General features: G+C 41.2%; 1 protein-coding gene across 1 annotated transcript; it reads left to right on the top strand.

The window, feature by feature from the left end:
• Nucleotides 1–787: 787 nt before the first annotated feature.
• On the top strand, nucleotides 788–16159 carry DSG2 (desmoglein 2). The gene is made up of 13 exons (XM_061354906.1): nucleotides 788–975; nucleotides 2236–2394; nucleotides 2637–2781; nucleotides 3999–4159; nucleotides 4972–5106; nucleotides 5249–5434; nucleotides 6384–6643; nucleotides 7657–7799; nucleotides 8447–8674; nucleotides 9530–9760; nucleotides 10773–10901; nucleotides 11993–12333; nucleotides 14399–16159. The coding sequence occupies exons 1-13, from the start codon at nucleotides 811–813 to the stop codon at nucleotides 15404–15406; spliced, it is 3291 nt and encodes a 1096-aa protein (XP_061210890.1). The 5' UTR covers nucleotides 788–810; the 3' UTR covers nucleotides 15407–16159.
• The last annotated feature ends 1361 nt before the right edge of the window (nucleotides 16160–17520 follow it).

The following is a 17520-nucleotide window of genomic DNA, read 5'->3' as shown; positions in this document are numbered from 1 at the left end:
GAAGATCACGTCAGGTAAGTTTTAATATTGCTAAAGTGACATAGAATTAATAATGATTATCATAACTTCCATTGCAGGTCTGTTTGAATTACGGAAATGGACTCTACGTGAAGGTAGGAAATCATGGAAAACTGCTTTTCTTTATCAGTGCCTGAAAAATGGTTCTCTGAGCAAAGTGTCAAAGGTGTAACTTCAGTTGATAAATATATTGAGTTTTACCATTTTCTGAAACAATGAAAGCTGTGTAATAAATAATGAAATTAAAGGCGAAATGTAAGTGAATAGATTCCTACATCCATCAAACTGGGTGGTCTTCAACTTTGAGAAACTTCCCCTAACATAAAGTTTGCAGATATCTCTTTTTTAACTCTGTGTAAATCATCTACTGTTTTATGGAAGATGTTAAGCGGAAACATTTCCAGATGTTAATGTGGAAGTCAACAGGCACAGCAGCAACTAAGCTGGACAGAAGGATGAAGGTTGTAATACAATGTAAGAATGAGGAGTAGTTGAGCGAGGAAAGCAGAAAGCAGACAGTGGATGGGTTGAGTGGGTATTTCATATGTTCTGTTTTGGAGAGAAGATTGAGTAAGAAGCAGTATTGGTGGGATGGTAAACCCAGTCTTGATGAAAAGACTAATATAGTTTTCCTATTCAAACAACTCGAGGAGTGTATAGCTCTTATATTGTGGCTCAGAAGGCTAATGCTGCTCCATGATTTTGAAGTTACTAGCTATTGAAAGAGAAAAAGCTATTCAGAAGTCTAGGCTACAGCAGCAATAAAGCATTCACCTGAAATGGCTAAGTGTAATGCTGACATTCAACCTTGTTTCTTCACAGGTTTATAATCAAAATGGCAGGAGTGGCATGTTGTCTCATCACAACAGCCTAGTCAGACAGAAACGAGAATGGACAGTCCCTCCGGCTTTCATACGGGAAGAGGAAGACAATTCCTATAAGAATCCAATTGCTAGAGTAAGCCCATAAAATAAATAGATGCATAATACACATAAAAATAGAGACAAAAAAAAAGTAAAATAAGGGTGTGGCTTCCATAAATATATGCACAAATGTTTATTTAATTTTAAAGCTCTGTTGAATGTCAGTTGAAGATTGGCACATTTCCTTCGGTTTCCTTCCTTCAGCAAATGAATTACTCTTGCAGCCCTATTTGGCTCAGTCTCTTATCCTTTCCTAATTACCAGGTTTTATCAGACTTTGGGGAATGCAATATCTTTGAGTTATTTTACTCCATCACCCCAATAGTTGAACTTGGCAAATGGGTCCCAAAACTTCTGGTAGTGATTGGGCAGAATGGAGCATGATTATGTATGCCTAGTTTTTTTAGGAAACAGAGGTAAATATAACCAATGTGTTATCCTTTGTGCAAGAGTGATATGCATTTGCTTCAGCACTAGTGTTGGAAGCTGATTTCACCTCACCTGTTAGAAAGTACCACACCTTCAGCATATAAAGTAACTGCTGGTGGTAAGCAGGCTGTTACCCTCTGCTTGGGCTGCCCCTTGATCGTGATGTTGGTACAATGTACACCTCCTTTTCCAAATGTTTCAGGTACTTGCTGACAGCAGAGGAGAGGAAGGGTATAATCTCTAGTCAATGCAGCCTCTTCTACCTGTTCCTCTCCAGGTCTCACCTTTCGTGCTCTACACCATCACTTCCTCCAATCCTGGGCACACTCACTAGCTTAGGTCCAACCTGCCTTTAAAAGTTGTTATATATTATTTTCAGGTTTTGCTCAAATAACTTCAGTTTCTCTTGCTCAACTTATTATTCAAGACTCTTTTTTTTTTTTTTCCCCCTTAGTCTTTCTCCACATTTTGTTTGCTCCCAGCTGCTTGGTCAGTTTCCTTCTTTTTCCCTGACTTCAGATTTTTCATCTTGTCACGGTGGTTTTCCAGCCTTTCCTTGCACTTGCACCCTATCCCACTCTCTTTGTACAAGCAGTTCCATTTTTCTTGTTCCACAAACCTCTCCACTCCATGGTTTCCAGCTGCTGCACTATCATGTTCCTCATCTCCCTGCAGCAGATCCTCAAATAGAACATGCAGCTCTTCCTGCATTCATCTCAACATCTTCACGTTCAAAGATGTGCAGGGAAATGTGTTTAATGCTTATTATTGTTTGTTCTTTACAAAAATAGCAACAGTATTTTCTTTGAATTTTTAAATGTGGTTTTATTGACTTATGCTATTTAATCTGTTATATTCCTGCTAGATACATTCTGATCTTGAAGATACAGGGGTAGTGGTAACTTACACTATATCTGGTCAAGGAGTAACAGAACCCCCTTACGGATTATTTGTTATTAATGGAAAGACTGGAGACCTGAACATAACAGGAAGGGTTGACAGAGAAAAGACTCCAATGCTCCTTGTAAGTTGAGTAGTAACTTTTTTTCCTTGTAGGTGTATTATCCATTTTTGTTTTGTTTGGACGTGTTTGTTTCATTTAGTTTTAGTGTTCCTGGATATTTGTCTCTACATATGTTGACATTTATAAACATATTATGTATGCTTATATAATGCTTAGATTTATATATATTTATTTCACACATGTCTATATATAGCACAGTCACCTACTGGATTTGCTTATTGTTTCTGTCTGTATTATTTCAGCTCAGAGGTCACGCACTGGATAAAACCGGAGCAAAACTAGAAGAGCCGATAGACCTCCCAATTAAAATTGTGGATATAAATGACAATTTTCCGGTGTTTTCCCATGAAGTTTTTGTTGGTTCAGTTGAAGAATTAAGTGAAACAGGTAACAACATTTTAAGAATTATTTTTTTCATTCAACTTTTTCCAACACATACAAGTTGAATATGCTCTTTTCAGCAGCCCATCTGCAGTGACAAGGATATATTCTCTTGCTTGCATAGGCCAGGTTATCCATGTGTGAATGCAAGCTTTATTCAGGGCTAAGCTGCGTGGTGTGACTGGGAGAAACCATCCACATAAAGGCAACAGAGAAGATTTCCTCATATGATGTCTTTGGTTTGATATCAAAAGTTGATGCAAATTCAGGAACCAGAGTCCTTCAGCAGCAGTTTCATGAGAAATGCAATCTACCCTGTGGCATAGCAATTGCAGCTCATTTGAGAGGGACTCTACTCTGACATGCTCCTGGAAAGCCCTGCTTTGTCTTTTGTATGGAGAGGTACTTCACTGTTAAGTGAATATGGCTGTGACCTAACCTTCAAAGAATGAGTGGCTGTTTTCCTGTTGATGTCAGTAGATATAAGAGCAACAGATTTCTGCCCAGGAGACAAGAAAAACCGGAATAAACCAATTTAATAAATACCTGACATTGAAACGGACACGGTGACATGGTAATCTGAAAAAAAAAAAAAAACATTCTTGCCCATACATTTGGCTGAGGTATTGAGTTCCCTAAGCATTCTTCAAGTCAGTAGCAGCCATAAAGTAATTGCCCTTTATCTGAATTCCAGCTACTGTTCAAACTTGAGCACTGGACACTAAGGTACGCCCTTTCCCAAAGGACTGCATTGTGGAGCCACTGTGTATTTTGAATGAAGTTACTGGAAGGCATCAATACAGAGCAATTGTTTTAATAACACTCAGGTGGAGGAGTCAGTAATGCTCCCTTCGAACAGTGTGTGAGGGAAATGTAGCCACTTGTTCAAAACCATTTTCTTCTCTGTATATCTGCAGTTTTCTGTCAGAATTTTGGAGAGAATCCAGCCTGTTGTTTAGATCTCATGAACTGAATTCTGTGAGTTACAGATGTGTGGATACAATCCTTTTGTTTGCTTAGAAGGGTATACTTTTAACATATGTACTGTTTGGATTTTAGGAACGCTTCTTCATCTCTATTCATTAAATAAATAAAGGCAAGAGCATCAGAAAATCATGCAGTGCATCTTGACAATGTTGTAATTGGACATCTTGAAAATAAAAATACTTCACAGTGCATGGCAGTATAAACAAGTACTGTATTTTGTTTGTTTTTTTTTCCAGGTACAATTGTACTAAGGATAAATGCCACAGATGCAGATGAGCCAAATAACCTAAATTCCAAAATTGCTTTCAGGATTGTTTCCCAAAGCCCTAGTGCTGCATTCAGTATGGATAAGGATACTGGCGTGGTTCGAGTAGCAAAAATAAACCTTGACAGAGAGGTAAAAAAACCCTTACATTTTTAATCTGCTAATAGCAGTCTTCAGGTGCCTCTGTTGCCACCTTCAGCCCTGCTTGCTGAAGTGAAGGACTGGCCCTCTTGCCTTCTTTCATCTCCCTTGGATTAAAGCCTTGTCTGGCCGATTTGTGTTTTTCAGGAATAGGGGAGTGGTGTGTGTGATGGAATGAAGGTTGTATTCCCTCTGTCACCTCCCTAGCATATTGCCAGCCCCAATGGCCATTGCTTTCTGTCTCCCGTACAGCCAGGGCAGCAGTTACATGAAGCAAGGGGTTGTTTCTTCTTGCTGGAGAGCTCTTGGCAAAGACAGTCCAGATCACTATCCACAAAACTGCTGATTGCATCTAGAGTTTTTGTAGCCTACTATGCAAATTGAGGTACAAATAATTAGGATGGTCACTGCTGTGAGACAGCATAGAAAGCCACATATTACGAGCAACTTCGTCTGAGCTTGCATGAATTTTGACTGGCCAGCAGATGGTGATCTGGACGTTAGCTCTGAAGCTGAGGACAACGTCTCTGCCTGTAGCCCTGACTGCAGGTATCATTGATCCTGTCCCTGAATTTCTTTCATTTGCCACCCAAGTACAGTCTTGCATTTGGGGAATACACAGTAGTCCCAAATCCTTTTCAAAGCCTCAGCAGAGCCTGTCAAGGTAGTTGAGCTTTAGATTTACTGCTGGTTAGAGAGGAGTTATAATTGAGCATGAGAGGGATTATAAAAATGTAATAGTGATAATACAGCTAAGGAAATTTTTTTTTGCCTGGTTTAAACTTGTTTTCTTATTGTGGCAGACACAAAGTAGCTATTCATTGGTGGTGGAAGCAAAAGATCGTGGTGGTGAAGTAGGTGGGAATGCTGCAACATGTTCTTTAGAAATCAAGATTTTGGATGTCAATGACAACGTGCCTGTGGTTGAAAGTAGCGCAGTAAGTAGATTTGTCATAGTATTTGGCATGTTGCTATACTTGCCAGTATCCCATTGCTTAATACAAGGCTGTGCAAACTTTCTTGCACTGGTGAAATGAGGTAAATAATGACATCTTAAAGTAGAGTGTTTTTCATTTGCAGTTTGAAGGAAGCATTGAGGAAAACAGAGCAAATGTGGAAATTCTGCGAATAAAAGTATTTGACAAAGATGAAGAGTTTTCTGGTAACTGGCTGGCAAACTTTTCATTTGTTTCTGGGAATGAAGGTGGTTTTTTTCGTATAGTAACAGATACCCAAACAAATGAAGGAGTTTTGACTGTTGTGAAGGTTAGTATATTCTTTAGAGAGTCATCTTTAACTATTAGAACCATTTATTCCCTTTAAGTTGACATACAAATTATTTATATTCAGTCAGTATGTAAACTGTAAATTTACACGGTAGACACTTCTCCTTTGGCATGTTCTGTGTTGGTGTATTGAGTAATTGTGTGCAAAATAATGATTCCAACATTGTGTGTGATCTTAAATAAATACATCTAGTGGGGCAGAAGTCCCCAAACTTTCTGTGTTGTTTGGGCAACAGTGCTAACGATTATGCTGTAAACTTTCCTATGTTATTTTCTCTCCTTGATGATCTCAGTTTCAACTTCTGTATTTCCAATGGCCACAGATAATGTTGCAGGCAATACCTGTACTGTGAGTCATGGGCTACAGATTATTCTATGGATTTCCATAAATTGAAATTATGAAAATATTTTCTATACATCAAAATTTCCATTTTATGAATTTCACTCCTCTTTAGTCCACAAGCATTGAAGCACAGTGCCCTTTTTTTTTCACTCTGTTCAGTTATCTGAAACCTGGTAATTGTAAAAAAAAAAATTGCTAAGCATTATTAAGTAAATTAATTGGTTAAAAACCAAAAATAAACAACCCACAGAATAAAACAACAAGGAAAAACATCCCAAAAATTTTAAATTGGAAAAGACGGGTAATATGGAGCACTGGAAGTAAAGACAGAATATATGGGTAAGACTCATCACACCTTCCTTAAATTAGTTTAAATTAAAAAAATATAAAGACATACCTATGGTGCTATCCATTAAAAACAAGAGTAATCTTCCTACAATAGTAGTTTGAAGCATTAAGAGTAGCATGTTAGCCATCAGTATTATTTAAATAGCATTATTTATATATTAAATGTATGAATGTTGTCTAGATATCACATTCTGTCAGATTTAGAGCGTGTTGTTTTTTTATTTTCTTACTGCTTTAGGAGCTGGATTATGAAACCATGCAGAGCCTGAACTTGGGCATTGTTGTTACAAACAAAGCAGAATTCCACAAATCAATTAAACACAGTTATAAAGCACAAACAATTCCAATCAAGATCAATGTGATTAATGTGCGGGAAGGCCCTGTATTCCCTGGTGGCACAAAAATTATTGAAGCAAGTGAGAAACTACAGATAAAACAGGTTATTGGACAGTATCAAGCCTATGATGAGGACACTGGAAAACCAAGCAAGCAAATTATGTAAGAATCTTTTTATAACCATCATAACTAAGTGTGTCAGAAAACATATCGTACTGTAAGAACTTGTATATTGAACTGTGATAATTTCAAAGGCAGTCATAGAATCATAGAATTGTTTGGGTTGGAAGGGACCTTCAAATGTCACCTAGTCCAACCCCCCATGTAATGAGCAGGGACATCTTCAGCTAAAACCACATCCAGCCTGGCTTTCAATGTCTCCAGGGCAGTTGTTTTCTATTACATGTAATTCATATCTAGAACAATATTATTGTCATCTTCAGTATTCAGTTATGCAGAAAATAGCTGATGTGAAAAACCTACTTTTTTTCTTGCATATGGTGGGACATGAGTGTTTGGGCTGAAGTTATCTGTGCTTGCATGCTGTTTGCTGCGCCTGTCTACTTTTGAGAGTAGATTTACTCATCTGATTTCATTGTCTGCAGAAACATTAGGAAGAAATAAGCAGAAGCATCTATCAATCAGACAGAAAGGGTGTAAAGTTGATCAGTCTGTGTGTGTGTGTGCTTAGATTTTGAATCATAGCTCTTCAACTATGGTAGTTAAACCACCACCATGGCTTTTACAAGTGATGCACACCAGCGGAGGTTTATACCCAGCACTGGTCGCCTCTCCCCCATGACTGTAATGCAGTCTCTCACAGACAGCTGCTGCTCAGCTTTTGCTGGGAGCAGGGAGGAAGGGGAAGAGGATGATGACCAGCAGTGCAGGTCCCTTCCCCTGCTCTAGTCTTACTCCTTGAGTCTACTTTTTATAACGCCTCCACACCTAAATCCTGGCTCTAGAGAGAAAAGCAGGTTTCAACATTTAGGATAGGTTTATAACCTTAGGTTTATAGTTGAAACCAATTTCAGTGGCAGGAGCATCAGACCTCAAACCTAGGGATTTGGTCTCTGCTATAAACAAATAGTAAGCATACTGTGAAGCTGCTTTTCACAGTGATGGTTGTTATTCTCATTATAAATGTGTACATCTTTATATGTGATTTTAATCAGATACATGAAGGGAAGAGATATAGCAAACTGGATCACAATAGACTCAGTGACAGGTGAAATCCGACTTGCTAAAGAACTTGATTATGAATCGCCTCATGTAGTGAATGGTACCTACACTATCACCATGTTGGGTGTAACTACTGGTAAGTTGAGAGGGTTTTGTTTTCATGATAATCTGTTTGTACAAGCAAAAAAACCTAGTTTGTCTTTCTACAATTGTAGTGTGTGTAACCTCCCTATCTTTAATTGCCTAAAAGTTAGGTGCCTAGTGCTCTGTATTTGGAGGAGAGACATGGGCAACTCACTGAAGCAGAATGAACCTTGAAATGGGCTCCCAAGGTGCCTGTTTCTCTTCTTTGAGTAGATGGAGGTGAACTTTTACAAGTTTTGCAGAGACCAAGTCTGATAGGAACATCCCTTGTCAAGGTGGAAGTTACCAGCATCTCTATGTACTAACGAGCAGAATTCAAAGTCCTGACTTTTCTTGAATGCTAAGTAAGGATTTCCCAAGCTTCTTGTGTATGTAATCAGAATTCCCTGCTTGTTACTGGGTACCCATACACAGGAAATACTTTCTTTTAAGTTAAAATAGTAAACCCACTTGCCTTCAGAAAAACTTTGTCAATATGTTTATTAATATTAGTAATGAAATACATAAGTTCCAGGGAGAGCTCTTTCAACTTACTTAAGCAGTGTTTGTGTTTCGGAAAATACTAAGGTTGTTTCATTTTAAGTTGAAGTTTTTCGACTTTTCAAATCAATATAAATTTTTCATATTTTAAAATCTTAGATCTTCCCAAGAAAACGGTCACCGGCACAGTCGTTATTCAAGTTAAAGATGAGAATGATAACTGCCCAGTTATTGTGAACCCTGTGCAAACTGTGTGTTCAGATGCAAAATCAATTGATGTTACAGCTAATGATTTGGATGGTTACCCAAACAGTGATCCCTTCAGCTTTACTGTCATTGATGAGCCAGAAGGGACAGCAAATAACTGGATAATTGGATTCAGCAATGGTAAGCAAATATATTTTCAATTACTTTTAGTTCTTTAGAGTCCTACTGCTGTAATTTGTTAATTTCAGTCAAAATGACAGTTTGGCTGATCCAGACCAAAGAACCCTATATATAGAGTCAGACATGAAGACACATAACTTGATGTTCTGCTTCCTTCTTTCTAATGGCTGTAAAAGTACAGTCGTGTCTTCTGGAGCCTGTTGCCTTCCCTCAGTTGGACCATCTTTGCCTAGCTTGACCACTATGTGGTAACCAGGATTTCATGAGTAGTGCTGGGATCAAGCCATTCCACAAAAAGCATGCAGTGACTGAGGGTGCTTTTTGTTAAAACTAAGCTCGGCGATAGGGTTATGTTACTGGCTGCAGTTGCTCTAACTTTTGATTATTATTTTCATTCATGTGGACATCTCTTGCTTAGTTGTGTCCTTGACATGACATGGCCACAGGAGCAGGTAGTATGTTGGCTCCCTGGTCTCTGGCTGTGGCCTCAGCAGATTAATCTGAAGAGTGAAGCTGTGTTTTTGTGGATACAGCCTCTGCCTATCCAGATGACATGACATATGTAGGCAATTAGGCTGTCTTCCATGATAAATACTCTGGTGGTGTGAAACTCTTCACAATTTTGTGAGACTGTAAGTGAGGACGGCTGCTTTGTTGCCAGCATGAATTAGTTGATAAGAGCACATATGCTGTAGCAGCAGCTGATCAAACTTAATTCCATTGCATTAGCTGGATTTACCTAGAGGGGGCTTGTTGGGAGGCTGTGGAGGTTTTATTTCCCTTAGTTTACAGGAATCAACTTTTTCTCCACTCATTTCTTGTCTTTTTTTCTTTAACCCCCCCCTTCTGCCTCAGGCACCAGCATACAGCTGGTACCACAAAACCTGAAGCTGGGCAGAACTAAAGTTCCCATCCTAATAAAGGATTACCAAGGGTTGAGCTGTGCTCAAACACAGTCTCTGCAGCTGACTGTTTGTAAATGTGCGGATGACGGCGTATGCAGAGAGAAGTTTATTGGCGCTCAGTCAGTGGGTCTGGGACCAGGAGCAGTTGCACTGATCATCTTGGCATTTTTACTTTTGCTGCGTAAGTAATCCTTTCATATTATCTCGTAAGCGCTGTAAATATGGTCTGCAAGGCATCAGGAAAGAAACTGTCCAGCCCCTAGGTTTCATCATCTTGATATCTACTCTGTGTAAACTCCTAGTCTGTGTGAAGTCATGGCAGAGCCCCAACTGATTTTGGTAGCATCAGCATTTCGCACTCAAAGGATTACAAGCTGAGCATTTTAAAATTAATATGTACAACTTTAATGTTTGTCTATGGCGCTGTAAATAACAGTTGGGGAAGCAGTAAGGAGTCCTGTCAGTGTTCCCACACATCTCCATGTGAAGCCTATCTCTTCCCACTCAAACCGCAGCACTCTCTCCACTCTCACTCACTGCAGACCCCGGTCTGGTGCCTTGCTCTGGGCAGCATGTGACATTGCTCTTTGAGGCAAAACAGAAGCTTGAAAGTAAGAGAAGAATTCTTGTAGTGAGGGTATGGCCATGTATACCAATGATATATTTAAAATGACAATAATTCATTGCTTGTACTGGTAGCAGTATGGCTGTGGCAGAACAAAGTTCATGCCACACAAATACGCTCTGCTCTTGAAACTGGATTGTTTTGAGTTTCCCAGGCAACACTCCAGACATGTCATAGGAATGCTGAGGTGGAATTTACGTGACACCATGTCGTTATCTAGCAGTAAAAGAACAGGAGGAGTTAGAAGTACTGAGGTTGTACAGTGATATTTAGGGCTTGTTATATGAGATTGTCTATAGAAGTGTAGCTGTGTGCATGTGTGATCATCTGCAGGATTTAGGCCCTAACAGGTTAATCGTCAGTTTACCCTTTAGGAAACCAGCCTGACCTATGTTTCTAGGAAATACCTTGAATATCTGAGAACCTGTCTTCAGTCTTTATCTGCCCTCATACTGATCACTAGCTCATTACATTTAGGTATGGGAGCTGGCCAAACTTTGGTACTGGCTATTAGTATGCTTTGACCCTGTAATCACATAGTTAATGGCAAACTTCTGTTTCCCCATAGTTGTTCCACTGTTACTGCTCCTGTGTCCCTGTGGCTCAGGAGCAAAGGGATTTGCTGCAATTCCAGACTACAGTGAGGCAATGTTGCGTCAGTGGAACAGTGAAGGAGCAGCTCCCGAGGAGAAGGCATGTATCCCTAATAGCATTTCTCTTTGATTTCTATCCAAGTGTTCGGTTCAGCTCCTAGCGCCTCTTTCACGTAACAGGCTGCTGTTTCAGAGCTGTACAGCAGATATTAACCACACATGAGCATTAATTAACATTAACCCTGTGAGCCTCAGTGAAGGGTGGGTGGAAAGTGAATTCCGCCAGCAGCTTCAGAAAAAAAACAACCGTAGCTTTTAAATAGTAAAGGGAAAGCAACCGAGCAAATCTTGTTGGTGTCTTAATAGAAGATAAGAGTGTGGGAAAAGCATCGATGCTGTAAAGAGTGAAGCATTTGTATTTGGAAGCCTGGAATGTTCTGCACTCCTCTGGGAGCATGGTAAAGCAGCAGTCTAAAGTTTTGGGCTGCATTTTAAATTATTTCCCTATGTATTTGCCTTCTTAAACAGAGGAAATTCTTAATTATAAAGAAAAAAAAAGGCAGAAAAAAAGTGCAGGTCAGTAGAGGGAACAGGGAACCCCGAGAGAAGTTTTCCCTTTGTTTTTATGCTACAAAATCCTGTTTTCAAAAAAAGGGCATGACACTGGCATGCTTCTGCACAATAACAAAGAAACAGAAGGTAAAAAACCTGGGGCCAGTGCTCACACCAAATTCTTGTTAAAGACAATTAACAGGGAAGCCAAACTTCTAGAAAAGAAGAAAGGGCCTGGCAGCACCATAGAGGCAGCAGGCAGCTCATATTCCCCCAGTTTGTGTCTGAGGTAAGCTGGGCAGAATCTCCTTGGAAAAGGTGAGCTCCCTGGAATTTTGCAAGCTGCTTTTAAGCGTTCAGAGTTTTTTTCCCTGCTTTCATTCCCAACCCTTTCAAGAAAACAATGTTCTATAGAAATACTTCCATAATCCTCCTTGGGAACACAGTTGTGGAAGCTGCACCCTGGTTCAGGAAGCCTTTTACTCTTTGCAGCAACATGTATTAGACGTGAATTCAAACAAGTCATAAAACCGCATCCTCCCAGGTTCCACCCAGCCCCGCTGCTGGTTTGGTGAGTTCCATGTGCTCACTAGGCAGCGCAGCTTTCATGTCACATTCTAATTTGTGTTATTCATGTAGCCAGTGCTAAGCTTCATCCCACCCACTGGACTGGGGAACTCCAGAGGAGCAACCAGCGGAGCAGTAACAGCAGCAACAGCAGCAGCAGGAATGAGTGGAGAGGGAAGTGCAGCAGGAGGAGGCAGCTCTGCCTCTCATGTAAGAGAGCACTGCAACACTATTACCAAGGAAAGATGGGAAGAGCAAAGACATCTCCTTTCTGGTGCTGAGTATGGAGCCATGGCAGCTGGAGGGGCTGAAGGCATGGCAGGTGTAGAAGGCAAGACAGTGGTGGCTGGAGGAGGAATCGCAGTGGGAGCAACAGGAGCCATGAAAGAAGAATTTTTAAGAGACTACTTCAATGACGTAAGCATATGACCCCAAAATAACAGTATTTTGATATTTACACTTAACCATTGTGAAACGCTGTTCATGTGATTACAAACACAGATGAGTAGGTATGTGTATATAGCAGTCCTGATACAGTGGCCAATACTGTGTGCATGTGGAGTTGGGGGCATTAAGGATTTTTAGATTAGGCTGACACATGGGACTTGGAGCATGATAATGCTCAGTCTTGTAGCACTGGGTTCTTCCAAGGTCTCTCACAGCTTCCTGTGGGAGGTACTTGGGAACGGGATCCAGAGTATTCAGCAATGACCAAGCAGCCCCTTGCCCAGGAAGAAGCCATGAGAGAGACTACATGATCTAAATCTCAGGGATTTAGGTGTGTTAAACAGACCTGTTGGGAGGCATCTGTGACTCATGATGAGTCACAGCTACAAACTTCACCATGAGGCAGGTTTTTGAAACATAAGCCATAGATGTCATACAGGAGAGGGTGGGTCTGCGTTTTCAAAGCAGCTGATGAAGTAAGTGGTGATGGACTTGTCTCTGCCCAACAGCCTGTGTGAAGGGCCATTCATCAGAAGCATATGAGGCACATGCTGCAGTCCCCTTTCTTCTGTTTTTTTTGGTGACCTAACCATTGACCAGTAGGCTATTTGTACTCACTACAGCTATTCCTGTTTGCATAACCACATCATTAGTCTCTGCCAGTGAGCTCCTTATAGTGAAAGTTTCATTTCCGTATGCGAGGGAGCATACAGATTGTCCATCATCTGTACAAACAAAAACATCTTCACACCCTATAGCTGGCTTATGATGGGGTTCTGCAGGGAAGTAGGTAGGTTTGAATCACCACCTCAGGCCAAGGAAGGATTTGAGCTGAAGGCACCTGTATATCTCCTGAGTGCTCTAGGTACTGGTGTTCTGGGTGAACAGGTGCTACAGTAGCAGTTCCACTTTCCTTCCGCTCTTTGTGTTTCCTGATACCAAGGCATGCTTTAAGCATAGCTGCCTGCTGAAGTCCTGCAGCAGAGCTTAGTAAAGGTCATACCACCGCAGTCTTTAAAACTTCTGGGAGACTAAAATATCTCAGATTGTGATTCTCAGAGGGAAACCCAGACAGGTAGTTTCAGATGTGTGCTGATCTTTGTAGGAGCATCTTGGGTAATGTGTCTTCTTCTGGGATCGAATGCGGAGAAACATGCAGTGTCAGTTTGGTCTAGGTATATACCACATTATACAGATGCCTGAGCTAATGTGCACTCTAAAACTTCAGATGTGGCAGAAAAGTGGTTCTCAGCACAAGCCAGCAACCGTATTAGGTAGAGCTGGTTCAGCAGGCCCAGGGGATTTGTCTGTCTTCATTCCTGAAACTAGAGCTGTGCAAGCATGTACACAGATACTTGGACTAGCGCTGGCAGCAGCTCCATTGCGAATGCTGCTGTCAGGCTCAGCTGGCCCTGGGAGAACTATAGTGTGAATCTGTAATCCCTCATTATTCCAGAGTGGCCTGCATAGAGCCTAAAAATTTATGTTCCCATACTTATCGAGCCATTTAACTTTGTGGTTTGTTTGCTTTTGAGCTCCTTGGGTGTGATCCTAGCAGGTTATGCTATTGAAAAGGGCCATGGCAGGTGATAACATGTCAGCATGTACTCATTATATGTGCGCTTAAATGTTAAGATACTCTTGGGCATGGTTTTGGCACTCTCCCACAAACACCTAGTTAGAGGTGAAGTTCACTCACTGAACCGAAATAAAAGCAATCTCTTTGTGAAGGTGGAGCAGTATCACAAATGGCACAGTTCCTAGTAAGAGCAACAGCAGATGGTGAGAGTACCATAAGTTTTCCATTTAATCTCAGATATTTCTTCTTATCAAATGTACTGTCAAGTTCAGACTAACTTCAGAAAAGCAAAAAGCACTTTTAGGTACTGCCTTTACTTGGTTGATGGTTTCTGCGAGTTCAGTCAAATTTCCTTTTTTTTGTAATCTCTTTGACCAAGCATTCCTGATCTTCAAATGTATTAAGTCTTGAGCTGACATTAATGAACTTCTGCTTATTTTTGTTTTCTGTCTGTAGAAAGCTGTCTCTTTTGCAGATGAAGATGAAACCCAAGCTGCAAATGACTGTCTCCTGGTTTATTCCCAGGGAGAGTCAGGCTCCCCTCATGGCTCCATCGGCTGCTGCAGCTTTATTGAGGGCGATCTTGATGACCACTTCCTTGATGATTTAGGAGACAAATTTAAGACTCTAGCAGAAATATGCATAGGCAGACACATCAACATGAAAGACAGTAGCTCCAGGAATGAGTCAGGTTTCAGTCTTAATGACTCAAAGTCACAGTTCTTAGATCAGCAGAATGCTTCCAGCTTGGAACAAGCCTTTGCTTCAGGCAGCCGCTTGCAGCCTGCCCCACCAGTGCATGCAGGAGAAGACACCCTGTCCAAGGAGGTGGTCACGGAAACAACCTTTGCATCCCACTCTGAGCAACATGATGCCCAGCCCTTTCCCACAGCCCACTCTGAGACCAATTTCACCGTGACAGAAATGTCCTATTCTGCAGGGGCTCCTGCCCGCTCGACCGCTGTCTTTCTAGACCCTCAGTTTAAGGAGAACATAGTGGTGACAGAGAGAGTGCTGGCACCTGCGTCAAGCTTGAAGGGTATGGTGGAAATCCCCGATTTGCCACATGAAAGTAACGTGGTGGTTACAGAGAGGATGGTGAAATCCGAGGGTGCTGGGCCAGGAGCCCTGACAGTTCAGGATCTCCCTGACTCAAAGTATGTTGTGGTGAGGGAGCGGGAGAGGGTGCTCGTGCCTGCTGCAGAGCAGGGCTCGCTCACATTCCCTGCTGGGGAAGGGGGCCGCAGCGTAGTGGTGAATGAAAGGGTGGTAACAGCCTCGGGGATGCAGAGCAGAGCTGAACAGGCAGCAGGTGCCGGCCCAGAAAGGCAAGACCACATCTTGATCACAGACTCCTCGCTTAACCAGGGGGGCTTAAAGGTAGAAGGGCCCCCTGCCAGCACCACACTGAGCAAGTCTTCCAGGGTCACCAAGTACAGCACGGTGCAGTACACTCGCTCCTAGCTTAGACCCTTGCAGGGGCGTCTGTGTCCGGCACTCTTGTGTCCACATGTGTCTTGCCTCAGGCGTTTTCTTGATACCTGAATTTACTGGCGCTTTCAGAGTGACACAGACTCACTTGCAGTAATTTGTATAAATAAGGTTTATGACCAGGAAGTTAGTAAGGAAGTCTTCTGCTGTTATGCAAGATTGGCAGCAATGCTTTTGAAGTGGAAAGATGGGGGAAATAATTTGTTTTCCCCTTTGTTTGCTATTTTTGTAATTGTTTTCCAGTACTCAGTTAGTGTAACAATAACACATAACCACAGCTGCATAATTGGGGGAGAATAGAAGTCTAAAATCTAGTGATGGACAGCAGTGTGCAAAGCACAAGCTAAGTTTCTGAACTGTTGTTTAGTGTGTAAGGAAGTTCTTTACTGTGAGGGTGGTGAGGCACTGGAACAGGCTGCCCAAAGAAATGATAAATGTTCCATCTGCAGCCATGTTCAAGGCCAGGTTGGACAGAACCTTGGGTGGCATGGTCTAGTGTGAGGTATCCATTCCTATAGCAGGGGGTTAGAACTAGATGAACTTACGGTTCCTTGCAACCCTGACTACTCTCTGATTCTGTATCTGCTGAAGTCACCCCTAAGGGGCATCAGTTTCTCATTGTATTTTGCCATCTATTACCTTGTGGGCCAGGGAAGCTCCTTCTGAGCTACAGCTGCTAAGAAACTGCTCCTTCATGAGAAGCACAGGCCAGCAAAGCCTGTACATCCCCAGTTGCTTTCCTGGATGTCACAACCTTGGGTTATCAATGTACCTTAAGCAATCAGTACTTGCGTATTAGCACAGGGATTTAAAGAGAGCAAGTAGTAAAAAAGCTGAGAATGCAAATTTTTTGGTACCTCGATGTAAAAATTCCATTACTTTGCTCTAGGCTGATATGACAAGTAAGCATTTGCATTGTATAGTTTTTCACTGGTTCTTTTGGCCTATTAAGAAGGTATGAGAAATAGCCAAAACTTATGTTAGCTTTAGAGCTAGACATTCACCTGGTGGCTTTGCTATCAAAGTTTATGGCCCTTAGACATGTGTAGGATCTGATTTCCAGGTGCAGTTAACTAAGTGACTTGAATTCTGTCTGTGATCTCACAGGTAAAAGGACAGAAATGCAGTCTGATGTGTGAGGTTCTGCTGGCTCCAGTACCAGAGCTCAAGTGACCTATGTAGTGCCATATAATGGCAGCTTTCCTTAGCTCTGACAAGGCAAGGTAAAGCCCCCCTATGTCTGCAACACTTAAGATTGCTTTTGTTTCCATGTACTTTATGTGGTAAAAACCAAAGACAGTACTGCACTGTTTGGCACTATATGTATATATGCACATGTAAATATTGATACACAGCCTGAAATGTTTTAAAGTGTATTTTGTTAAGGAAAAACTGTCATACACTCCTCATGTTTTTGCAGAGTAGGAAGTACTTGAGACCAGGTATTGGTACTGTGTTTATCTTACACCTGTAAAATCAGCAAGCTGGTCATACGGTACTGCAAAGCCCTTGCACCTGCAGAACTTCCTGGTTGTCTCCATCTCTCCTGGAATTTTCCTGCAGCTGCAGTGTTGTTATGCACTGATGTGTTTTGCCTTTGACTGGAAGTGCTTTCAGAGTATTTGATTTTACTGATAAAGTTGTAAAAGTTGATTCAAAAACGCAAACATCTGAAGTAGGAACCATGGCTATACTGAACATGGTGCATATTGACAGATGGACCATTACACAATTACATTAAATGGAGAAGTACTTCCAAGCAAATGACACTACTCCCTTGCATGGACCGGTTGGTTATTTATCTCTTAAATTTCATTTTCAAATATGTTTATTTACTTTTAAGCAAACATGCAGTTTTAAGTGGTCACCACTTTTTCCTGCTGTTACAGGGAGTGAACTTATCTCTGACTTTTTAATGGAATATTTTTATGTTTTTATGCAGTCTTAAAATAAAGAACTCTGCTGTATTTTTTTTATTTTTTTTTTTTTTTAGTCTTCATTCAGCTTTAAGCCAGCTACCCTGGAGAAAACACCAACTTTTCTAGTGCAAATAAAAGGTAAAAAGATAGAATGAGGATTGGGATTTC

This window comes from Neopsephotus bourkii, unplaced genomic scaffold, assembly GCF_033783945.1.
Source record: "Neopsephotus bourkii isolate Nb327-2 ecotype Australia unplaced genomic scaffold, CSIRO-AGI_Nbou_v1 NB_753, whole genome shotgun sequence".
NCBI classification, from domain to species: Eukaryota; Metazoa; Chordata; class Aves; order Psittaciformes; family Psittacidae; genus Neopsephotus; species Neopsephotus bourkii.
Note: the sequence above shows the minus strand (reverse complement) of the source record. Positions and strands in the feature narration are given on the sequence as shown.

Coding starts and splice junctions, on each gene's coding strand:
- DSG2 (XM_061354906.1), top strand. CDS start 811: ATGCTGACATTCAACCTTGTTTCTTCACAGGTTTATAATCAAAATGGC. Junction 5,435..6,383: donor GAGTTTTGACTGTTGTGAAG/GTTAGTATATTC, acceptor TTACTGCTTTAG/GAGCTGGATTATGAAACCAT. Junction 6,644..7,656: donor AAACCAAGCAAGCAAATTAT/GTAAGAATCTTT, acceptor GATTTTAATCAG/ATACATGAAGGGAAGAGATA.